At 40.8% G+C, this 26,708-nt stretch overlaps 1 protein-coding gene across 1 annotated transcript in view; it reads left to right on the top strand.

Annotated features, from left to right (window-relative positions):
- The first annotated feature begins 2,546 nt into the window (after window positions 1-2,546).
- The window catches only part of tnn (tenascin N), a 40,432-nt gene continuing 16,270 nt past the window's right edge, over window positions 2,547-26,708 (top strand). The window contains exons 1-8 of the mRNA XM_030075431.1: window positions 2,547-2,737; window positions 11,398-11,589; window positions 12,056-12,268; window positions 12,773-13,147; window positions 17,002-17,135; window positions 18,526-18,655; window positions 20,966-21,148; window positions 21,479-21,568. Of these exons, the coding sequence (XP_029931291.1) occupies window positions 11,400-11,589; window positions 12,056-12,268; window positions 12,773-13,147; window positions 17,002-17,135; window positions 18,526-18,655; window positions 20,966-21,148; window positions 21,479-21,568 (1,315 nt within the window). The 5' untranslated portion in view covers window positions 2,547-2,737; window positions 11,398-11,399. The remainder of the gene's footprint in view (window positions 2,738-11,397; window positions 11,590-12,055; window positions 12,269-12,772; window positions 13,148-17,001; window positions 17,136-18,525; window positions 18,656-20,965; window positions 21,149-21,478; window positions 21,569-26,708) is intronic.

Genomic DNA, 26,708 nt, shown 5'->3' on the forward strand with positions numbered 1-26,708 from the left:
ACAACTCTTACCATGTAACATCCTACTGCAAATTTATAGATTTTAGGAGGAAATGTTGCTCAGTCTACCTACCCCTTTGTTTAATATAAGTGTTAACCTTAAGGTGTCTATGGACCTGCTGCAGACATGATGCAATTTCTTTGAAATGCAGTGCAATGATAACACTCAGAGGCTGATTTGCCAAAACTGGGGGGGAAACATTGTCTTTTTGTAACCGTGGTAAGTTAATATGTGGAATGCAGTCACTTTAATCTCCCTTTTTGTCATCTTTCAATTCTTCCATGATGATCTCTTCTCCTCTTTTACACTTACAGTCAGATAACAAATACAGTTCCAGATGTTTGAAAAAAGAATTCAAAAATAGACCCAGCAGTTTTCATGAAGGGCACACAGTTTATAATGACAAAAACAGCAGGCCTCAGTGCTCGTGAGGCTTAATGCTCTTAAAAAAAGGATGAAAAGAATCTTCTGACATGATAAAAAAAAAAAAGTCAAAGCACCTCAAATTAAAATGTAAAGCCTTTATACTCACAACATAATGTGACTGAATGTGACTTGAATGTAATGGTCTCTGATAATGGAAATCAGTATGTATAGATTAGACAGAGAGCTCTGCTGCTGGAGCACATCAGAGACTGAGGAGTATAGATACCGACGGCGGAGGTTTCACACTAACATCTTCATTTCTAGAGGAAGAGTTGACTGTCTGTAATGACTGTGTCATTATGGAGCACCCGATCGCTCATTCATCTCCCCCTGTGGTTCCAAGTTTCCTCCTGACAATATATCTAACTTAAAGTCGTCTGCACACAGAGGGAAAGAAATGAGCTTCCCAGGGTCACAGCAGTTCTTAGCCATCTTTCTTTTAGCAAATTTAAGATTTCATCTCAATTTTTTTTCTTTTTTTTTTGGCTTGTTTGCTTCTTTTTTTTTTTTTTGCAATCGCACTCCTCTATCAAACAAGTTAAAATATGGCAGAAAGCCACAATAAAATGCAGCTAGGGCAACATTTGTCCCTTAACAGCCACCACACCTGGCCTCCCAGCTTCAGCTCCAGTTTCACTTGAACAATCCCAGTGTTCCCGGAGAAATCTGAAACCTTAGTTATATATTTAGAGACAAACAGCTGCTGTCAGCGTAAACTATCAGCAACTTTGACACCTGGGGTCTTTGGTGATGATGTTAGTGGTGGATGGTGGTCTCCGTGTGAGTGTGTGTGTGTGTGTGTGTGTGTGTGTGTGTGTGCACAAGTCTGTGTGTGTGCACATAGTTGATGTTGCATGATTTCAAGCTGTATTGAATATGCGTCTTGCCAAGGAGAAACTAAAAACATCAGAGTATCGCAGCAAAGCTAAATCTAAAATTAGTCACTCAACAAAGGAGTCACATTTGGTTTGCCTTGGTGCGAGTGTTCCATAATAAAATTCCGGGGGAGACATTTTTTTGATCGTGGGGCTTGTGGTTTCGATGCCGGCTTGGAGCAGTTACTTGGTCCTTCTTTTTTTTTCGCAGCATTTTCTGTGGTTGTTTGTTTTCAGGGAAATGATGTGAGAACATTTTTATAAAGAATGATACCCAAGCATCTAGTCACATCAAGACTTTTGCGTTTCTAACTACAGATAGCAGCTACAGGTTTTTTTTATTTGTTATCCTAGGTCTCTATTTGGTAGGAAACATATTGCACTTGACAGAGCTGCGAGCGTATTTAAATCTGTGATCCCTCAAGGTAAGCACTAGATTGCATGTTGGTTTCATTAAAAAAAAGAAAAGAAAAGAAAAGAAAAAGTTCTGTGTTGAATAGGAAAAGCTGCCCTGGCAAACAAACATTCAGTATTATACATATTCTGGAACTGTCCATCAAAAATGAATTAAAAAAAAAAAAAATCTAAAATTTGATAAAATTTCTTTTCAACTGTGGAATCCCATAGCCTCAGTAGATTTTTTTTCCTTCAGTGTGTCTGTGCCTTGCTGCTTTTTTCTGTTTTTTTATTGTCCCAGCCTGACTGGATCTGTACATTACACGGCTTTATGCTGAGCTGCATTTCATTTCACTGAACGGACGTTTCTACCTGGAACCCATTACCTTTACATGCACAGTTTTGATTTTGGAGTCAAAATAAATGCACTTTTTTCAGATAAGACTCCACCCCAGTGCTTTCTCCTATCCTCAACACATTTTTCTTGGCTTTGGTCTTTGCCATGTGTAAGTACACCATCTGCTAAAGACATTAATATCTTTTCTGCTACTGTAACCGGAAACATATAGAGCAAAAAAGAAAAAAAAAAAAGAAAAAAAAAAGGAAAGGAAAGGAAAGAACCTGAGAGAGACAGAGAGAAAGACAGACAGGGAGAAAGGTGTGCGTGCATATGTGTGTGTGTGTGTGTGTGTTTATGTACAAAGTGAGTAGCTCCAGAGGGACAAAAGAAGGGAATGCTCCTCATTATCTCCCTCTTCTCCTCTCTCCCTCTCCATTCCATCAGTTGAGGAGAGGAGGAGAAGAGACACTCCCAAACTAACTGCCCATTGGCCTATAGGCATTTGTGAGAGCTTTTAACAATTGGAGGGAGGGCGAAAAAGAGGGAGAGAGTCATTGGTTGTCCTGGGGTCTTCAAATCACTGGCCTGAGCCTGTCAACAGGTGGCAGAGGGAAGAGTGTTTTAGAGGAAAGAGAGAGAGAAAGAAAGAAAGAAAAAAGAAAGAAAGAAAGAAAGAAAGACTATTCAAAACGCAGCAAGGGTAAGGCAACTTTCCAGTTTTGTCATTTTTTCTCAATGTTGTGTCATTGAACTTGATGAATACAGCATGCATTCTCTTTTTTTACTGAATGAGTCAGTAGTGGTTGTGTGTGAGGAGAGGGTAATGGCTGTCATTAGCTTAATGAGCCTGCTGGTGTGTCACTGCTTTAGAAGCTTCATTGTCGCATTTTGTTCAAGGCAATGTAACGTTCTGATTGAATTATTGATTGTTAAGGTGGCTTCTGACCCCACAAAGTCATCGGAGGTAATGGTTTAAAGTGAATTCAGTGTAATACTTCGAGCATTTTATTATAGATGGAATTATGATGTCATGAATGATAATTACTATTTAGTCACTTTTATGGATCGTTAGGCCATTATATGACTTTTGAAGATATAGATGGTAAATAATAGCAGGTTTTGGTTGTCATAAGTAGAAAAACAGCAATTACAGTGAGACATTAAGTGTACTTTCTGTTGCACTGCCCTCTGTGTATTTCTGCATGATCTCAAACAGTCAGTTTAGAGGAAGCAATTACACTGCATTATTTCCTTCCTTTTTGATAATTTGTCTCTTTCTAGCTGTGTATCTCTCTATCTCTGTCCCTGTCTCTCTCTTTCTTGCTCGCTCTCTCTTCCATACTCTAAATCCTCGATTTCTCTCCCAGCTACCTCTGTCAGTCAACTTTCCCTTTCTCTTTATCCTCTCTAAATTCTGTAATGCGTCTCTCAGCCCTCTTCCTTACAGTCTCCTGTCCCACTCTCTCTGTCTCCCTCTCGCTCTCTTTCACCCCTCTCTCTCTGTCTGCTGCACTCAGATCTGATGGGATAATAACGCATGAATGAAGCGGTACACCCCGCCGCCACCCACCGCCCCACCCTCCCCTCTGTCAGTTCAATAAAAGTCAGAAGCTACACGTTAACAGCTGGTATCCATCAAGTGCTCCGGGACTGGAGGTGTTCTTATCTTAGATTTGGCTTGGCGTGCAGCACTTTCCTTATGAGAGAGGGGGATAAATCTCAAGGAATGCTGTTTTAGACGTTGTACACACATGGCATGGTGTTAAGGTGTTGATGGCTCTTTAAGTTCATCACTCTCTCCATGTATTTCTGCATTTGAAAATATGTAAAAACTCTGTATATTGGATTCAATGTGTCTACGCGTGTGTGTGTGTGTGTGCGTGTGTGTATGTGTCACTGTCTAAAATAGCCATCACTAGACTATCAGACACAACTATAGAGAATAAGGTAAACCACACCAGTGATAGTTCTCCATAATATCAAGTTTAAAAAAGATGATTTGATGTTGAGATAAATATTGCATCTTCTCCACAAACCCTTTCAGTGTCATTGGAGCAGCTCTGACAGTCTTGGCTTGCTTCCTACAAATTGAAGGTAGTTGTTCAGATTATTATTTATGATTTGTATAGTGCTCCCTTTATGGGACTCGAGGCAGTAAATCAGATTTACAGCCACGGCACCCTCAAATAAACAGTTAAACAACAAAAACTGTGATCTTATGTGTTCTATCAACAAACCTGCCGGCGCTTCTTTCCTTAAGAGAGAATATTTTATATACACAATACCGGTGTGCTGGTGTGCCATGCAGACAGGGCTGCTGATCCAGTATATTTACCTTTAATGCTACTGTGCTGGCTCAGGGATTACACAGAAGCACTGCTAAAATGAACTACAGATGTAGGCCCACAGCCATGCAGAGTGAGTGAGTGAGTGAGTAAAAGAGAAAGAGAGAGAAGAGAGACCCACATCCCTAAGTGGGTGGCTTATTAAAGCGTGATTGCGTAACATAGCTGCTGGATGAAAATCTCGCAACTGTAGTTACACCGTTTTTCATTTTAAAGTGATAGTGTGCGTTGTTCTTCACATGTTGAAAAAGTTTCAAGAGCCCAGGGCACATGATACCCTACTCACGCCACATTTTTATTATTTCCAGAAATCTAAATTAAGGTTATTTTACTGATCCATGAGGAGACTGTTTCGAAGACTGTTTCTTTTTTTTATATGTCACATTTTCAACCAGTAGAGTGGTGTGTGTGTGTGTATAACCTTGATGAAAAAGACCATTATCGAGGTCTACTTCCAGTCTGGATAACAGTGGGAGGCAGACAGAATCGTGATGATATGAGCTCCGTTCTCAGACGATAATTGCTTTCAGCTTTCGCGTTCGCTCTTCATTTTTCCTCCTCTGCCTGCAAGCTGCTGCTGCGAGGAGGGGAAGTTCAACAAACACAGCGAAAGTTTGCGACCGCACGTAAAGACAGCACAACCTACACACTGCCCGAGCGTTTCTTTTTCCACCCCTCTGCTCCTCTCATCCTCAGGCGCGTTGATTTGCTCCAGTGAGGTTCGTCCTGAGTTGAAGCCATGGTTAAACAGTTGGCCTTTTGTCTGACGCTTAATGGCTCTCAGGAGAGGATGGGGCAACTGCACATAGAGTGACCCAGCGCTCCTGCCTTTCTCTCTCTTTTTCAGTCATACCTGTATAGTTTCATTTTTCTTCCACTGCTTGTGCCTGTCTGTCTTTTAACCCTCATCCACCCCATTCGTGAGATCACTTCTTTCACTCAAGCAGGTAAAAGGTTTCAATTCTGACCAATACCAATAGGCAACATGTTTTAATGGGGATTTTTAGACAGACACACACACACACACACACACACACACACACACACATGCACACACAACAGCAGACCCCACAGCTTGTCAACAAGCCTTCAGTGAAAGGGACCAGACAGTATTGTCTCCAGGTGATTATTGGTGTTGTTACCTTGGAGGCAATACCCTGACATCCCGTTTTAAACACACTACTGTATTCACACACACACACACACACACACACACACACACACATGCATGGACACATATAAGCACAAGCACATGTACATACTCAACATGGCCACCCATGGGCACAATCACACCCACCTCTCTCTCTCTCTCTCTCTCTCTCTCTCTGTTAAACAGTGAACACTGCACACGGAGTCAACAAACACTTTACAGCCTCACTAACATAGCTGTGCTTTGACAAGGAGAAGTTATTATCAGGAAGGAATTTTAAACTGTGTTTATGGTCATGTTGAATTTCACTTCAGTCCATTTGAAAGCCAAAGAGAGACTGTATCCCCTTCGACCAAGGTCTTTCTGTTCTCTCACTTCATCCTGCATTACAGTGTGCATTCAGCATTTTAGAACTTGCTAGAGGGAGTGTTGACAGTCAAACGCTCTACTGTTCTGGGAAGTGATACTAAACCAAGGGTAAAAACACACAGTCACAATGAAACATTATTTTCCTAGCCTGTTCCTTAATCTGATGTATAACTGGATGGTGATCTGTGATATTTTGAAACTGTGATGTTTTATGGTTGACATTTTTGTTCATGCTGACTAAATCGGCATGAGATCACTATTAAAAATTATGTTTTCCAGAAAGTAAAGTAATGGATATTGAGTGATTGACTAAATAAATAAATAAGACTTTTGTAAATTCATTTGGTATGTATTGATAAATAAGTGAATATTCTGACCTTTAAAATTATCTAACAAAGACAAAAGTATTTTTTCCATTTCATTTTGAAAGTTTTATTTCCGTGATCCAAACCCAAAATCTTAGTCATCTGCTCACGATTCAACCCTCAGCTGTTTCATCCGTCCTACGGGAGGTATAAAAGCATTTTTTTTCCCCAGTGAAATTATTGAGAAATATTTTTAATAATGAACTGCAGATTGCAGCACATCTTTTCCACATAGATATTTACATGTCATTTTGGGGACATACTGGCAAAATCAGCCACTGAATTGATTGGCTGTATACAGGATCCAGGTCCCTTTTCCAGCTCTGATTGGTGGTTTTCACCTGGGTCGGATGTGGACACTGGAGCAAAATCATTATGTGAAAAAGTCATTATGTTCCTTAAGGGAAGAGATGTTTTTCCAGCTATCTCTACCACATTAAGCCCCATTCGTCCTTCTCAAAGCTAACTATTCCACTTCCCTCTTTTCCTGAGTTTGTCTCTTCCTCCATCTGTCCCTCACTCCCACACCAGGACATTCTTAGCAGTCAGTAGCAGCCCTCTGCTATGCTTGGAAGGTCACAGTGGTATCCCCTCCAAGGGAAATAAAAAAGGACCTGAAAATGGCAAGCATCAAATAAAATCTTGACAGGGAGCTATAAACATGCTCGTTAAGCATCTCTGTGCGCCAGCAGTCAGTGCCATTCCACAAGGCCGGTATACACTGTCTATAATGTGGCTTACTGCTAGGCTATCATTGATTCACACTCTCTCTCTCCATCACTCCCTCTCACACTCACTCCGCCTCTCTCACTCACTCTGTCTTCATCTCGTCTCTTTTACTCTCTCTCTTTTTCTTTTTCTATCTCCCTGGTTTACCCTCCTAATTTATGCGCTGGCTATTGATAAAAAAAAAAAAAAACCTACCAAAGTCTAATTCAGGCCGCCACACAGGGTCAAGTAGGCGTTTAAAGCAGTTTGCTGGTGATGTCATAGCCCGCATCTCTGGTGTGGGCACCGCTCTCGGACCTCAAGCTTTCCACTAGCAGAAAATCAAACAAGGTCAGGCGTATTGAGTTTGGACAGCTTCTGCAGAGTTCATGGTAATTACTACACGTCTAACAGTCTCTCCCAAAAAAATGGCTCTGGAGCAGTTTGAATTACACAGCTACTCGAATCAAGTCCTGTGTAAATCATCAGAAGGAAGCTTATAAGCCAAGGTTTATTTTACTGAAAACAAATTGCATCCGATTGTGTAACTAAAGGAGATTTCCACATTAGCCATTTAAATGTCAATTATTCACATCTTTTCCATACCACTCTAAATGTCAAATGGTATTCCTACTCACTTAAGCTCCCTGCTGAGAAGCCCTGTTAATCTGATAATAGTATCATTACTGCGGCTGGAAGATTTGCAGGTTTTAGGTCTACTTGTTGACACTTCAAAATTCTGGCCAGTGCTCACGCTGCGTCCAGTGGGATCCAAAAGATCTGTTTCTTTCTCTGCATTTTTTTTTCTGCTTTCTCCATCTGCTTTCTTGCTTTTTGATGCTCAGTACTGAGACGTTTTTAAAGTCAGAGATTTCCAATGTGCTAACGTCTCCGCTTCAAAACATAAACTCAAAGCTGTGTTAGTTTGCAAACTTTCATGGTTCAGTTTCAACACTCAAAATGTTTTATCCTGCTTTTATAGTTGCTATAGTGTAATCCAGCAAAAAACACATGCAACTTTTGCTGTGTGGTAAATGAAAAAAGTTGTACTGCAGTGATTCTGATGAAGGTATTCTTAGATCTAAACATCATGTTAAAAAATTTGAGTTTATTTGCAAAAACAGATACCTGCAGTTATAATAATTGCTACAGACCACATGTTACCTCAGATAAAATCTATTAAAAGGTCATAGTTGGCTAATAGATGGGAGACATTGATTTTGCAATAAAATTTTATGTTTTGTATCCAGACAGTATGTTATATGAAGCATTACATATAAAAATCAGTTTTTTTTCTTTTTTTCAGGAATGACATTTTCCTGTTTTTGCAAATGAACTCTAAACCTGTGGTAAATTCAAGACGTCACGGACATTATTAGATAGCAGACGCAAGCTAATATGCATCCTGTTCCTATCTACTGTAGTTATCCATACAGTAAAATAACACATTAATGTTTCTGCAGTGCATGCATATTCCACCAACTAATCATATACCATTTCAAACTAATACAACATAATTATTAAAGCATTAATGCTATATTGCTATGCAGTTTTCCAGTCGTCAGGCATCACAGCGGGGGCGCCCATTCATTTTATTACTGAGCTTACAATTCCTCCATTTGAGGTTTTCTGTTTCCATGGACCACACAAGTCTAGATAAACCAGAAGTGGCCTCTCCTTCCAACCTATTTAAACACTGTTACACCAGAGTGTTTAATTCTGATAAATGTGGTGAACAGATTATTTTTTCTCTTTACCTCTGATGTTTGAGGTAAAAAAAAAAAAAAAAGGCCCTTTTGAAGACTATATCAGGCGTGCTATTTTGAAAGCATGTAATTTAGCTTTGTTGGGGAAGCCTTGGCAAGGATTTTGGATCTCAAAGTCTGACATCACTGTCATTAAACACAATGACATCATCACGGAGGACAAAATTCGGTGATCCTTGAAGTTCCCATATGTCTTACAGAGGGTAATTAATGGTTTGGGGCAAAAGGGCTTCTGGGGAAAATGATGACTGCTTACTTTCTGCTGCCCTACTGTGGAACAGGAGCTTCACACAGTCACACACACACACACACACACACACACACACACAAACACAAAGAGATATACATGCAGACATACACACACATCAGTGACGTAATGGGTCAGGTTTCCCCAGTTTAAATACACAGTAGCCTGCCCCACTGAATGTAATGTAACTTATTCATCATCCAGACCGTATTTCTGTCTTCAGCGCTCTATTAAACACTGGAAAATGTAAAGCTGACCCATAATTGGGCCATAGGGCAGGGAGTCCCTCTTCCAAACGGAAAGCAGCACCAAGTCTCGGCAAGACCAAAAAGTTCATTGAGTTCATGCTAAAAATGTGATTTCTAAAGGGAAGAAAATCCATAAATCTACAGTGCAACTTCAAAGACGTAATGAAAGGGGGAGCATTTAAAGATCTCTAAAGGACGTCTTGTCTCAGGCTACCATGTGAAATAATCTGTGTCTGACAATTCACTCAGAAGTGAAGAGACTGAGTGTGTTTTGTCTGGTGTCTGCCTTTTTTTGTTGTTGTTGTTAAAAATGAGCAGACAGGTTTCACTTTATTAATATCAGCTGAGTTTGTCTCTGTCACTTTTGGCACCATAAAACACAGACTACAGCAAAATATATTGTTTGAAGTCAGTTGACCTACAAACAGTGCCACCCTAGACTGGAGCAAATGTGACTAGAGTCCGGGTAGCTGGTACACTGGTACAGCCAGCAACTCCAGACTGTTAAAATACAATATCCTCTGGCAGGATATGGCCCACGGTATTTCCTGTCCCAATAGTGAATCACTTTGTCATTTTTAGAAGCAACAATATTGAGTCATTGTGCTGTGTGTGTGTATGTGTGTGTGTGTGTGCATATGAGTGGTGCAGATGTGTAGACGCTGTTTAGATTCTTACTTTATGATAAATTTTGATATATATTAGAGGCAGATTAAAAGGGACCACAAACTCTTTGAGCCAGCATGCTAATCATTGCCACCTGAGTCACAGCTGTGCCAGGAAACTATTTATTTATTTATTTAATTATTTACTTTGTTAGTCAGATGTTTGCTTTGAATTGTTGCACTTGGTATGTTTAGCTACTGGCTACACTGGACAGTCAAATCTGTTTGAAAATGTATTGTGAAATGAGTAAATATTTTTGAGCATCTTTTGTGCGTACATGGGTATGTGCTTTTTGGAGGCAGGCATCCTGAAGCACCACAGGACCTTTGGATCCACGCTGTTGGTTGTCCACTGTGGTGGTGGAACATCGCCTCTGGTGACTGTGGTGTCCCACACGGGAGTGGCAGTCCTGGCACTGATTACAAGTGAAAGGGGTGGCTGGTCTTTCAGACTTGCTTGTTACGGTTCTGCGGGCCCTCGTCTCATCCCTCTAAAGCAGCTGTTGTTCTTTGAAGCTCTGCAAACCCCTCTGAATTCCAAGCCTCCAGATGTTCTGTCTTTTTCCGAGCCTTCCCAAGTATTTGAGTTGATGTTGGTGGCACTCAGGTCATGTTTACATACATCTTTGTAGCATACATGTGGGGTGCCCTGGTGGCCTTTTCCTTGGAGCGAGCTCTCCGTAAAGGAGTTCTTTTGGAAGTCTGCTATCCTACAAACGGTTCACAGTACACCTTGCTCCAGACAGAACATCCCTGTTGGACACTTTGGTGTGCTTGACTTGCCTCTTCAGGGCGCTGGCCAGGGCAAAGTTTATGGGAGACAAGTTGTTTCCCAAGCAACAGAATCCCCCCTCTCCTAATCTCCAACAGAATCCAAGGGAAAGGCGAAGCCGATATGCTTGGGTGCAGAAGACGAAGCAGAGCCTGCTGGAATGAGTCGAGTACAACTTCAGACCACCTGTGGGGATTTTGTGTGTATATTCTTGAGAGTACACATCTCCTAGAGGGCTGGCCGACCAAGGTTGAAGAACTCGCTCTGTCCTGCTATTTGACCCATAACTTGGGGTTTGGTTTGTGGACACCAGGGTGTGTCCACAGGCTGATGGGCCTGCATGCTGCACAACTGACACTTGGCCAACATGCTAGTCACATCACAGCCTCTGACCAGCGCTTCTTGGAGGAGGCACTTATTAAAGAACTTAAAACACGCATGCCTAAAAAGTGGCTTGCATGTTTTCATTCAAAATGCCTGACTTGTGAAGCACACAGACCCATTGCTAGATACTACACCAGAAGTGGAAAGAAAAAAAAAATCTGCAAAACAGTGGTGTATGTATTACCTAGAAGCATACTGTGGATAGACAGACACTTCACCTGTGTTTCAACTGGCATGGGGGAGCATAGATAATGACAAAGTTTTCATTTGGGTGAACTGCTTCTTTAATCAGTGTTTATGCAAATGTACAGTTACCTATTTGCTGTTATCTTTCCCTCCAGCCATGATCACCAGACTCCCTCGGCGGGCCCTGTGCCTGTTGGCCCTGTTCTGTACCATCCCACACTTCAGCTCTGCCGACAACCTCCCCTCAGCCCCGGAGAAAGGAGTCACTTTCAGCCATGTCTATAAAATCGACATCCCTGGGAGCTCCACCTGTAAACTAGAGAGTCTGCCATCCCAGGATGAAGCAAGTCAGTATGATTGTGAAAATGCAAGATGCGAGAATACAAATGAGAATAAGTATGGTGGTCAGTCAGTATGGTGTAAGAATAGCCTACCAGAACGAGTCACATTATTATCATCCTATTTCTGCTCCTGTTTTTGTTATAAAATATACATTTGGATGTTGGACATAACCCGAACAAAAATGAAAACAAGTAAAGCTGGAATGCCTTTTTGGTAGGGACAAAGTAAGAATGATCTTTTTTCTGTTGAAACTGTCAAGACATAGAATTACGTTATTACATTATATTATGTGTTGTGAATGTACCGTAAATTTGTGTTTCTTAGACTTATATACACAGTAAACTTGCCCTACATATGCACTTTGAATACACATGCATTTACATAGCATATAACATCACTTAACTTGAATATATGCAAAGTCAGGCTGTCAGAAACATACATTTAGTCCTCAAATTTTGTTGTATTTTGTAGGTGTGCAGACAAGTTTGGAGAACACAGCCCTGGTGGATGGAGAGAACGACATTGTCTTCAGACACAACATCAAGCTGCAGACACCCAAGTGTGACTGCGAGGAGTCTGAGAGCTTCAAGTCTCTGCTGTACAGAGTCAATGGGCTAGAAGAAGAAGTCAACTATCTGAAGACGCAGTGTGCTCAGGGATGCTGTGGGAAAGGTGGTGCCTCAGGCAAGTTGTGTCATGCCCTAATAGGACTATCTGTATACACAGAGTGTAATTTGTGAGTGGCTAGTGAGTTAATTACCCCTAATTAGCAGGGATGCACAATATTTCCTTTTTGCTGATATCCGATATGCCGATGATTTCCATCTCTTTTGGCCTACTGCTGATGCTGATACCGTTACATCCACATTTTTTCCACCTAATTGCAGAGAACATCCTGAAGTGGAATTAACATATTATTATGCCAAGTCTTATCGTGATGGGCTGGCCCACTGGCAGCCGCAGACATAAAATGCAATGCTCTTCAAAATGTACACATTCATTGGAGCACTGAGCATTCAGACATAATTAAACTGTCATCTTACTGGCCTGTCATATAGGCAGACATTTTCATTAGGGCCAATATTGATATTTCATTTTAAAAACCTTTACTGGCTGATAGTGATGATCTATCTATCTATCTATCTATCTATCTATCTATCTATCTATCTATCACTCTTCTCTCCCTAGGTGTGGACACTAGCTGCAGTGGCCATGGTACCTACCAACATGACACCTGCAGCTGCCTCTGTGACCCAGGATGGGAAGGCCCAGACTGCTCTGTGTCCTCCTGCCCCGATGACTGTAATGACAATGGCCGGTGTGTGGATGGCAAGTGTGTGTGTCACCAGGGATATACAGGACACGACTGCAGCCAACTTGCGTGTCCAGACAACTGCAACGACAAGGGACACTGTGTGGACGGAAAATGCGTGTGCTTCCCACACTTCACTGGCGAGGACTGCAGCATCCAGAAGTGTCCCAATGACTGCATCGGTAACGGCCGGTGTGTGGATGGCCGGTGCATCTGTGATGAAGGGTTTTTTGGGGAAGATTGTTCACTGGGTAAGCCGTTCATACACACAATACTAACAAAGTTTTATGTCAAAACACTACACAATACAGTTTTAGGTTTGTGGATTTTAAAGGTGTGTGATGCAAAATTGCAAAGGGCCAATGTGGAATGAGCAAATAATCTATCGGTGAGTCGGTTCTTTAATGAAAACCACCAAGGCTCAACCATCAGCTGACATGCTTATTCCACATTTTGTGTCAGTTGAGTCTAAAGGATCCTCTACCTCTGTAGTTTTGCATAGTGCACCTTTAATATAGTATGTATTGACTTGAAATGTAGAAATCTTATGGTTATGATACTCTGGAAGTTTTATGGCAATATCAGCTGGAAATTCATCCAGAAATTATGACCAACAGTATATCTTCCAGTCATTTTGTTCCTTGCACACAGCAAAGTCATCCATATTAATTTTGTCCCTGTTAGCAGTTCTTATCCCAGCTGCATAGCAACCTTTCCCATCACCCTCTGATGAATTTGGTAGAGATGACCGGGTAAGCATATGTCACCATGATCTTATGAGGGTAAATTATATGTCTGGGGTGCAGTATCATAACTTTTATGGCTCAGAAGTATATTTAGGTTGATCTGTGTTTCTCATGAGATTAAAATTCACAATTCCCCCACTTTATTTACAGTCGTCTCTGCTGACTCTGTTGGAACAAGTAGTGAATATTGGCTGTTATCTCACAAAAAAACACAGGTGTTGCAAGGTGCTCTGGGACTCATAAAATTATGACACTAGTCCCTAACGTCCAATTCACTATATATAATTTTGCCCTCATATAATGTAGACAATAGTTTGAGTAACTGTTGAAAACTAATAGCAGCTGAAGTTATGGCAGTTATCTTAACGGCCACAGTGACCTACTACTCTGGAATTGAAAGCATCTCTCACACAGCTATTTCTGCTATAGCATTTCACAGGGCCAGTAGAAGACCACTGTTGGCAAATGCGGGGCCCCCTGACAATTTATGACATTGGACACACAACACCGCAGGAATATAAGAACACCCTGCAGTCTTCTGACACTCCTTCTAGCTTTGGCCCTCTTGAATAATCACCATCGTTCCTACAAAACTCACACTGCCCCAAATACTATTACTGTACCACCTATGGAGCACCGCACTACTTTTGCACTTTGCAGTAATTTTAGCACAGAAAGAAAAACGCAGGCAGAAAGATGAGCAGCAGTCCAGCACTGACTGTTCAACTCACCGAGCTGACACTTTGTGATTGTGTCGGTAATTGCCAACAGCTTGGAAGATCTTGGCTCAAAGTCAAAGGTTCACTGCCAAACTCCAAATCTAAGTAGCTCCAAAAGAAGACATCCACCATACTGTTTTAAAATAATCTTTACATATCCTATTGTCTCTATCTGCATTTCTCTTTGCCATCTCTTCCTCTACATTCAACCGAGAATGCTAAGGCACATCAAAGCTGGGAACGTTTTTCATCAGGGAGTGATCATACTTTGTCACAACTTTTGTTTTGCACAGATCCACGAAAAAAGAAAGTCTACAATTCCATTTCAGGTCCTGACCCATAGTTTAAGAAACTAGAATGGAGCATGCAGGAGGCAGTCTAACACGGCAGATTGCTATCACAGTGAGCTATCTCAAACCCCTGATGGAGGTTTAGGTTCCTCTAGCTGTGTTTGCTCTGCCGAGGTAAAGCGTTAGAGGTAGATTTACAGCTCCGTGTGTAGGAGCTGTTGAATGGATTCCAACAACAGCAGTGGCAGTGTGTCAGAGGAAAAGAGAGGGAGGAAAGGAGAGTGGGTGGTAAGAAAAAAAAATACAATGTGTTGATTTTTGGTGTTAAGCAATAGTAGTCGTAGGGGAAGATAAAGCACAAAAGCAAAGCAGTCAAGACATTCTTTGTTTTATGTGGCCACTTTCCATTTCAACACCTGGCTGATAGATGTCAATCTACCCCAAAGGTGATGACATTAATATGACTATTGGAGTGATGGTCCGATGCATTTTCACTTTATGTCACTGAAGGTAGCCGTGCAGCTCTAATGTTATTTTCTTATGGCCGCTATCAAAGGCAGATGTCATGGTTGTTTTGAAGTCAGTGATGCTTTAACAATAGTGATTTTTTTTTTATTTTTTAGCCTGAACTCTTATCTACATCATGCTATGTGTGTGATCACAGCAATTTCAAGATAATAAATAGTAAGAGGACAGTTCAGTAGCTGAATGTAAACAGGATTTTATGGGTAAAACTAAATTTAGTGGACCTAGTGGATTATTAGAGGCAGATCAAGCCAACACATTGTAGAGTTTTCTTTCAATTATAGGCACATTCAAATGCAAAAATATTGTTTTAAACTCAATACAACCAGTTTGAGGTTTCTCATGAAGGTGCACTATTTGAGAGTAGACTGAAGTGAGGATCCTGTTACATTCAACTGTATACAAGCACAGTAAAGCACTCAGTCCAACAATGAGAGCCATGTCAACTCTACCATCAAATCATTAAACATTTTTGTCAGTTGAGTCCAAGCATCCTCACTTTAATTGACCCTTAGCAATTTTGCATAGTGTACCTTTGAAGAGAAAAACAGATGTGTGTCACTTTGTCGAAGTTTAATCGCAAAATCAAGTGAACTAAGGGAACTATCTTAAATACTTTATACAACTCTCTGATATGTTGATGCTAGTATGGGGCATTTTAGATAAAGCATCCAATTAAAATAAATACAAAAATCAGAGAGTAAGACTTGATTGAATTCCCATTTGATGTGCCCTGACAGTGTTAGCAAAATACTGATGTTTCCTTAGGCTCTCAGTCCATACCCTGCAGATTTACACCCTGAGCCATTCATTAAGTCCAAATATAACTCATTTTAGACCGTAATCTTTTTCCTCAAAATGTATTTCTTTCATTCTCAATCACAGAGGACACAAATTTCCATGTGCTTAGTGTTTTTCCCATATGTATATGTTAATTTATTCGTCCCGACGGCTCTTCTGAAATATTATTTAAGGCTAAAGATTGTTGCCGGTCGTGCCTAAGTAGCAATGGGGGTATTAACTGCTACTGGATGGAAAAGCTCCTGCTAAATTTTAGGAAAACATTAAGCTTCCTGACTTCACCTTGTGGAACAATGTCCGGGCCTGATGTGAATTCCTTGCCGGTTAAAGTGATGGTCGACTCCTTAAGCACCCATTTCATGTTTCTCCCCTGAGGTGCCCCTACTGCTTCTCTCTACTATGTTTTAGTTCTTTGAACCATCCACCATTTATTTCCCACAGAAAATGCCTCTCACTCGTGGAAAAGCTTGACTCCCCAACGCTGCTGACTTGCCGTCTCCTGTCTCTTGGCTCATGATTTGTTTTTGCACACCCCCTAGTTATATACCTTCTTATTCGTCCCCCTACCATACTTTTTCCATCATTTCAATTGAAGGACTCTCTGGCTTTGTATCGTATGGTAACCACAGAAAAGCAATATCTTCTCCCATTTTCCATCTCAGGTTTGGGAAAAAAAACAAAAAAACCTCAAAGTTCAAAATAGTTCATTTCTAAGACCAGGTTCATGACTTCTCTCTCAGGGTGTAAGAGAGTCAGGTAACCCGTCTCAGTGGGTAAAAAAAGGATCAGAGAACAATAACATGAATGAGTCATTATCAAACATTTGCAATTCCTACTTTCTTTAAGTGTGAATTTTTGGAGTGGGCGTATGTGTGTGTGTTTGCAGTGGATGTGTGTGAAAATGCACACATGTACTTGAGAGGGACACACCTAAAGGGACGGAAACAGAGCAACAGAAAGAGTTGAACATAATGTCTCAAACTTACGGAACCTTTATCAAACTCTGTCTGTCTTTGCCTCACAGTCCTGGGCCCTAAGGGTCTGCGGTTGGTCCAGGTGACTGACGTCTCCCTGCTGGTGCAGTGGGAGTCGGTTCCCGGGGCAGAATACTACGTTTTGACCTATCAACCCAAGGATGATGACGGTGCCCTGAAGCAAGTAAGGCCTGTTTTTTTTTTGGCTGTTGTTATTTTAGCCTCTAACATTTGTCAATCAAAGTCAAATAGGGATGCAGCAAGAGGAAAATATGAAACAAATTAATTCACAGTTGGCTATTAAAACTATTTCCCCCCGCTAAATATTAAAACAATAACGAAGCACAAAATCCTGCAGTGGAACAACCCATTTTGCTCGAGGCTCCAAATGGCAGACACCAATTAAAATGTTTGAACTTTAACTGACCTTATTCTCTTTTTAGAGTTTTAGATGTTACTCTCTGCCTTGACCTAATCGCATTCTGGGAAACAACAAATGCAACGGCTGCTCGGATTTAATTTAAGCAAGGAAGTTTGATAGCTCACTGGCTAGTTGGCAACAAGTTAGCTATTCAAACTAGACCGTGAAAGCAAACTTAACTAGACAGAATATATTACCTTAAAATGTGAACCTGTATTCCTCTGGATTCTGGAAATCTGTTTGTTTCCAATGTTCCATGTTTTCTTTTCTTTTTTTTTCCCGCGGGGAATATGTAAAATTACAGCCTGCGTTTGTCTGAGTCCAAATGTGCTTGATAGATGTGTGTTTTGGTGCACATCTGTTGGACATGGCGGGGCTGTTCCTGTCACAAGTCTGAAGAAAATTTGAACTGACTGAAAATAATATCAAGAGTAGATATGTTCTCGTGATCAAATATTCCGTCACTTCTTTTGTTGTGTTTTGTTTTATTTTGTTTTTTGAACTGAAAACAACTTCATGTACCGTCAATCCCTTAGCAAAGGCTTGGACAGGCTTCTTCCAAAGATTAATCAAAGACACTTGTGTCATACCTTGTCAGTGAACAATATAATCTACTGAACATCTACTATCAGATGATGCAGTTTTTGTATGGACATTATTCTTTTTGTATGAACATTATTCTTTTTTTTATGTGAAGGGAACGAAGGAGTGAGACACAAGCCTGTTTTCACTATGAAAAGATGCCATTGAGGCAACACGGGTGGAAACATTAATGTCGACCGTGGAATAAGGTGTACAGAAATAATTTAACTTGACCTCAGTTAACTCCACATGGCGTGCTCATGTTTATCACTCCTGTTGTTGATCTATAATACAGAAAAAGGGATGAGGGAGGCATAAGATTTAACACTGTGACTAGTTTTCCCGTCGGTGTTGATACCTAACGCTGGAATTTCAAACAGGCAAATATGCAAATCCACTGCCTTCCTTTCAAAGGATTACCGGTGGGACGCTCTATTGCAGTCTTACTTTGTAGTTTAGGCTGCTAAATGGGTATGTTTTTACATAAAAATATTGCCCATTGCAATTTTCAAGCTCAATGACTGGTTTATGTCTGTCACAGTCAGTGTAACCCTCTGCATCATCCACCTAGGTAAGGGTGCCCAAGACAGAGAACTCCTACCTGATCACAGGACTCACTCCAGGGATCACCTACATGGTCCAGGTGTACGCCGTCATCAAGGGTATCCAAAGTGAAGCGGACAGGATTGAAGCAACTACAGGTGAGGACGGACAGCTGTGACGACGTCTGCTCAGCATAAATATCAGTAATCCCCTAAAATGCAAGTACCTTTATTAAATAAGCACATTTCACAATAGGAAAAGCAATGGGTAGGGTGCCTTTAAAAGTGTCAGTGGTTTAATAGCGCAAATGGCAGATGTGACCTCTGAAAGGTTAATGTGGAAGAGAGGCGTGGCTCCAAGCCTGGTGGATTTACTGAGATTTTCTCAGGATTAAATGAACTCCCTTAGGTTAAATGTTCTTGAATGTCAAGCTCTGTCACACCTCCCTTTTTAGAAAAGCGATACCACACAATATGTGAGGCGGTGTTATAGTCTGATTATTCTGTAGTACATTCAAATTTAACATTTTAGGGAAGAGTTTAGGGAAGTTCTTTTCAGACTTACATGAGAATATGGGTGTAATTTTTACTAGTCGGCCAGCACGTTGCAAGTTTTTTTTTAAAAGCCGAGAATAGTGCTATTCACACTTGTTCTCAATAACCAAAGCCTGAATTAGAATTAGCCAAAGAATTCAGATGGCAGCCAAATGGAACTGCCTCAGCAGGACTTAAAATCATTTCTTGATAGGCTGACTCATAAAATGAAAAATGTGTATAACATAAAAAAAATATATTTATGTGACTGGATGAGCAGTCAGTTCCATTCATGCAAAATTACTTACAGTATGCTTGTGTCCCGCGGGTCAAACAAGTTTTTCCTACATCTTAATCTATAGCATATTCAATTACGGAAATCCCAAGCCAAGAAGCAATGAGCAACCTGGAGCCTGTCATTACTAAGTGTTTCATTAAGCGCCGGTTTATTTACTATTAAATTTAAAGATAATTACATTTGTCTGTTTAATTACAAGGAAATGGGTCTGCGGATGCATTTAATGGAAATCGGATTTGTGCGCAGATGTGGCAAGAGAGACAGACAAGTTTCCCAGACAGGATTGGTGAGGGTGAGAGGGAGGAGAGAGAGAGAGAGAGAGAGATTCAGCCTTACGCTTATGTGTGGTCAGCCATGGAAAACCTCACAGAGCATGGCATTCCTCAGTGGGCATGAGAAAACACGCCATCATCTGGCATCTGGTTGTGATGAGCACACAGCATGAGACAGACATTTCTCTGGTTACATGCCTTTAAACTTCAAACAACAATCTACTTCAAAAGGAGGTTTGAATTAATGTTTTTCTTTTTCACTAGGAAAAAAATCATAGCGGATATTTAAAACAAGCAAACCCTTTTCATTTGTAATGGTTTGTTCTTCTTTTGTTGTTTTTTTTTTTTCGGCTTTGTATTGTCCATGCCGTTGTCATGGGACCGAATTGCGCAGATGCTGACATTCCTGCTGGCAATACCAATTTCCTACAACATGCTTACCTAATAACTGTAGCACTATATTGTACATACTGTAATGTAGGGTCTGAAGTTTGAAAATAAAGCCTGCAGCATGTCTGCTGTGACTTTTTTTTGTCAAAAATCTCTCTCCCTCTGGATGTACTGACAGTGACAGAGAAAAAGTATTTTCTCATGGTGGACTAGAATATCCCAGATTCTCCTTTTGTCATATAAAACAAAATAATAACAATATTGTATGCTTTAAAACCTTTGCACATCTTACGTACTGGTGATGGAACAAAACATGAAAAAGAATCATTTGAATATATCATTTAGACTATCGTTATATCAAATTCTGTTGTCATATCGTAGAATATAGCTTGAAGATATAATTATGTGTGACTTATTGTTTTTTATTTATTGTATATGTCAGAACATCAATCACTCAGCACTCCCATTATAATATTATCTCATTCACAATAGCTTTGTACCCTGACATGGTAGTGACTGATAGTCACATATAATTAGACATGCACTGATCATTAACCCACTGTGTACCTCTACTGACATTTCACTGATATATGGTATCTAGAGTCAGAACTAATAAGAGGTTAAAGGAAAATATAAGGGCAATATATTTGCCTTAAGTAAGCTGAAAGCTTTGTTTCTCCATGGCAAATAATATGGATAGACTTATATTAATTTATTCTTATAATAGCCCCTTGGTGGCCAAAGGGGAAATTCTCGTTGGCTTACACCCCTCCACATGGAAGCAGGGTCAGTGACAAAAAAACACCCGTCGACCTGGCAGGGATTCAGCCCAAGGACATGCGGGGGCAGGACAGGGCAGATGCCTGCCATCACTGTGGTTTTAACTCATGTTTCTGGTTTAAGGATGGTGTGTCTACTTACAGTTTCACCTTGTCATCTATGTATTCTTGTTACGAGCACCTTTATTCTTCCCAGATGTGTCCGCTATCGATGATATCCAAGTTCTTGGCCAGACAGAAGTCTCTATTGAGGTGGACTGGAAAAATCCAGTGGTTGAGGTGGACCACTTCAGGCTTACACACACCGACCCGATGGGACATTTGGAGGAGCTGAATGTACAGAGCAGCCAAGAGAGCCGCACCAAATACACTATTGAGGGTACGCCATGTAACACACCAGAAAGTGTGCACGTCATATGCACGTCATGTATTATATATAAATTTGTAAATTAAATTGAACCATACTGTACTCTGCTGTATTGTATTATGCCTACCTATTGTGTATCATTGTATTATCATTGTATAGTTTTGTTTTGTATTGTATTGTATCATATTGTATCTATCACTGAAATGGGATAATTCTCTGGATGCCACTCTTTTATTCTTAATTGACATTTCATTCACTTAATAAGAAGCTATTATTTATGATAATATTCATTAATTTTTACTGTAAGTGAGCATGCTGATTTGTTACCCTGTCTTTCTGCAGGTCTGCAGCCTGGAACAGAGTACCAGATCACAGTGCAGGCCATCAAGGGAGACATAGAGGGAAAATCATCCTCTGTCACCGGCATCACAGGTCAGTCACAAACTGTAGATACATGGTGTACACATCTAACTGGCAATCACAAAGCATAAGTAGTGTATTGCTGAACTGAATACCGCTGTTCATTAGTGTGATATATGCTAAGTGCATACATAACTTAAATTTAAGTCCAGATCATCAGCTTGTGGAGATGAAACGCATAAAACAGTAGGGATAACCATACTCTAGTCCATCTGGATTTGGATTTATCATTAAAAGACAACTCCTATCCCCTGTCAAACCAGCTACAATTCAGTAGTGGTCAGCAGCTAATAGAAAAGACACATAATTTGTCATATGCAATATTGAGATACCATATAACACAACCTAGTATTACCTTTCACACACAGCTAATGATAATAGTATAATGACTACAGCAAGCATGAGGCTGATGATGATTATGAGATAATGGTGGAAGGGCCAGAATTTACAACGTAATAATCTGGACAGGTAATAATGGTTGTGGTGAGCATGGTCACTCAGGAGAAATGCGATACGGGTTGTGTAACCACTCAGAGATCCACCGTGATGACTGAGGTGAGCGCGGCCTATAATTCACTCAGTGCATCTGGTACTGTTGTGATGTAGCGGCATGGCAGTGAGTTTTCTTTACTTGGTTGAACCGTGTGTTGGACCGTTTTCCGGACCTGAGCGGGAATCCATTGAAAAGCTTCACTTTAACAGCTGGCCAGGACACACAGTCATTTAAATGCTTATTATCTGACTGATCGTTATAAAAGGCCCACGTCGGCACGATAGGTCTTGAGTTACCCTCATTACTCTTCTCTTTTGTGCTCTCTGTTATTTTCTATTTGTCTGTGTCTCTTTCTCTTTCTGAATCTGAATTTCTCGCTCTCTTTTCTCATCCTTTCTTCCCGCTGTCTCATCCCATCGCAGTGCCAAGTCAGTTAAAAAGCAGTCTCTGTCTGGGTTGATGCCTCTTTGTTTTTCTAGACCCTGAGGGAGCCAAGTCAGACTGTTTTTTATTCATTGGTGTTGACTAGGTGTTTTCAAGACTCACCTATCTTCTTTTGAAGCCAGTCAGGTACTCAAGACCCTCCAGTGAACCTAATCTCCTCATGCCCGTGTGCGTACCACTTGCTTGTTTGGCGATTGCACATGTGTGTGCCAGAGTGTGAATATGCTTATCTGCACCAGGCAGACAGTGGCTTGTCTCCACCTCAGTAGCTGCAATCCTTCATTTGAGGTGTTGCACGAAAAGGCTTAGAGGTGATTTAAGGGAATAGTCCTTCACCCTGTTTGTCAACTGCAGCTGCTTAGATACGGAAATAGTAATTGGTATTGGCTCATGATGATAGGGACAATGCATTGGGAAAGACAGTCACCTATTATCTCAGGGAATACGCTGTTTGCATTGGGCTGGGGTGATTATAGGCTATATAGTGAGAGCTGAGGGGACAGTAATGATGAAATATGGAGAAATATCCTGAAAATAGAGAGCCAATGATTATAAAAAAGGGGGGAAATAAAAGAAAAGAAGACAATAAGGGGATAAGGGGATGATATGGTCACATCAGGAAATGAGGGTAAAACGGAGGAATGATTAAAGAAGACAGAGGCAAATCAAATTCATTAAAGTCACTATGTAGAGAACATGTTAATTATCTTGCATGCAGCCACAATGGTATGAAACTGAGCTTTTCAGAGCTTAGGGGCTAGCTAACTTTTTTTATTCTCTTCTCACTCCTCTCTTTTTCTCTCAACTTCTTTCATAGTTCACTCTGGGCATCGATCCTCACATTTACTTTGTTCTTCTCCTTCACACCCCCCACCCCCTCCCACCCACCCCTTCTCAGAGAGCAAAGAGAAAATATTCACCTCTCAACAACTTATGAATTTCGGTTGTCTCCTTCTTACCAACCAAGACCAAGAGGAATGTCTAAGAAATGGCTTTTCAACACAGGAAAAATAAAGTGAATATACTTGAATCACAAAAAAAGTAATTTATCTTGCCAGAGTTTCGCGTCTTGAGGCTATTTGGGAAGATTGCACAAGTTTCCCGAAGCTTTAAAAACTTATTCAGAGTGAAAATGTTTTGAATGGGGCAGTGTATGGAATTGGTACTGACTATGTAATTGCAGCTTGCTCCTTGAAAACCGGTGTGAAGACTGGAATGCAAACTGCATAGCTATTGAATGGCATGGCATGATATATTTGGTTGAACTGCCATATTTATCTCCAGTGTGGCTGACTTGTAAATTATTCTCTGTCAGACACTGGCACGGTGGAACTGTGTTGATCTTTTTAGTCCAGCAAATGCGTATGTGTGTGTGTGTGTGTGTGTCTGTGTGAGTGTGTGTGGCCACACTGAGGCCAGAGTGGTGGGCTGTTTGCTGTCATATTATTGTCAACAGTAGAAAAGTGACATGATTTAAAGTGATACTATGGACAGCTTAGGAAAATACCTAAATCGATGGGATCTCAGTCTGCCAAAATATTATAAAGCCCATAAACCCAGCATACCACTACTGCTGCTGGGAATTTAGATTCAGTACAGTTTATACTGAGGCCCATATAACAAAAAGCAGATGGGCTTGGCCCGAGCGGAGGGGTTGAGGCTGACTGTTGAGTCTTTATGTTATCAGGACACTTTGTTGGTGATCCTGCGGTGCTTTGGCCGGACACAGGTTCCAGTGGGAGTACCACGTCCATCACTGCTGTTTTGAACTAGCGCTGTGGTAGTGTCAGAAAAAATAACAAATGAAAATGTGAGAGCGTGAAAAAGGTCATGAATAAAAGCCTCATGAAAGGTCAAACTCAAACCCACAGTATTTGAGTATAGTCACTCTTTGTCCAGTACATCCATTGATGTGGGAAGAGATGGCTGCGTTGGCCTTTTGACGTGTGTGTGAGCAAGTGGGTGTCTGCAAATGTATCTGCATGTCTGTGTGGTCACACTGAAGCCAGTGTTTTCATTTTGTGTATGTATTTTTAATTTCTTTTTGTGTGCATAGCCGCATACTATCCACATAATAGATAACCATAATACACTTAGCATTTTTCCACTGATTTGTGTCAGTTTGAGGTGTAATGCATCACTGATGTCTGAAACCCATTATATCTTTTTTTCACCACATTATTACAACTTAAATAACAATCAAGACTCTGTTAGGCATGTCAGTCAACAAAGAAGAAATATATATGTAATTCAATACAGTAGTCATATAGTAAGAGGAAACAGTGTGTGAGGGACAATTAAAAGGCCAGTTTTGTTATGTCTACAGTAGCTGTGGTAGTGCTGTACTGTAATATATTCAGTTTCAAAGACATACAAGCTGCTGATGGGCTTGAAAAACAGAGCTGCTAGGGGAGTGCACAAATAAATGAATGCCATGTCACCATATCTCATCTGACACATGGCAGTCACTAGGAGAATGACACCCTGCTGCTACACAAGTCTGTGAGAGGCCCTTATTTAGTCCTCACTGTACACTACCACACTTCTGGCTGTCACTGCACAGCTCAGCTGCGCGGGTGTAAATGATGAAAAACTGCCCGCTACTGTAAGCCTTGTGGTCTATACTGCTGAGCATGCCACCCATAATGGATAAACTGTTTTCCACATGGCTAATGCCACAACTGTTTTCCTTTTTGTAGCCTGATAGTCACTGTCGCTACGTAGCTAGTAGGGTAGAACATCTGGCGTAATTCAATCCATCATACACTGCCAGTGGTAATGGCGTTTAGAAAAAAATAAATAAAGCGACTAAAAGAAGTAGAGTAATGGAGAAATGGTGCAGCTGGAGTGTAGGCTGTATTCAGACCATCGCAAAATCAGTTGGTAGTAAGGGTTAAAAGTTGAAAAATTCACCCCCTCTGATAATTTTAGCTAATTGAATTATTTTGGGCAGTCCTATAAGTTACTGATTCAATTGCGAAACAGAATGATGAAACACAAACATAAGGAGCCAAAACACAATATAGCAAGTTCTGGCATGACATAGCAAGGCCATCTATCTTACATAGACTTGCTTACCCAGCACCACCAACCTCAGATCCTTAGTGCTTGCAAGGTAAAACTCAGGAGAAAACTTCATAAAGGCAAAAAACAAAGATGAAACATTGGGTTGGAAGGGCCAAGTCAAAGAATGTTCCTGAAGCGGGCACTGCTGATTTAATGCACAGATTTAGGGGCAACTTTAGGGGAAAATGACAATAAGAAATGGGTGAGGCAAGAAAAAGAAAAAAAAAACATGATGCAGCAAAGAAATGAGGCCACAGTTACTGCAAATGTCCAGTGAAACAAGGGCAGCACCTGTGACCGCACTCAGAGAAAAAAGCAGTATCAGTAATGGGACACTGCACAACATAAAACCACTATAGAAGCTAGGGCAACATGTCCAATGGCAGGTTAGAAACACTGTACTGGAGATGGGACAAGGGCCAACACTAACATCCACAGAAGCGTCCAGATGTCAGGTAGAAACGTTGCATCATGAAAGACAGATTGCAACACACGCATACCTAGCCATGTTAAACAGGACTCATGCAAACAACAGACACAGAGTAAGTCTAGATACACAGCAACCAGGAGGCAGCTCTGCACTGGGTTCCTAACAGATTTCTGTGTTCATACTGTCTAATCCCAGGTTGGAGAAGAGACTGTGTCAGGCCTAAGCTAAACAATGCCAGGTTGGGCTGTTTGACAGTTAGAGTCAAGTAGAGTCAAGACTTGGAGTTTGGATTTGAAGGTTTATGCAGAGTTAGCCTACCTAATCGCAAGAGAGTTGGCTCCAGACGTAAGGAGGTGGGTAGGAAAATGCTCAGTGTGAATTTTTGACAGTAATGTCACCATTATCCTGTGACTGGAGGGCACAAGGGTTTACATAAGTAAAGGATGAGGTCAGATAAATATGACCGTGCAAGCCTGTGGAGCGATTTACATGTCAGTTTAAGTACCTTAGAGTCAGATCTGGCTTGGACTGGGCCAGTGAAGAGATGTCAGAATGGGTGTACTGTGGTCAAATTTCCTAGTTCTGGTTAACATGCTAGCAGCAGCAATTGAAAACATAAAACGTTTTGAGGCATTAAAGAAAATCCAGCTTTTAGTTGAAGGTTGGTAATGTTGCTTTTTGCAAGGCAAGAAAACAGGACTTAAGAGTATTGATGAGAC

The sequence above is a fragment of the Myripristis murdjan genome, chromosome 17 (assembly GCF_902150065.1).
Source record: "Myripristis murdjan chromosome 17, fMyrMur1.1, whole genome shotgun sequence".
NCBI lineage: Eukaryota > Metazoa > Chordata > Actinopteri > Holocentriformes > Holocentridae > Myripristis > Myripristis murdjan.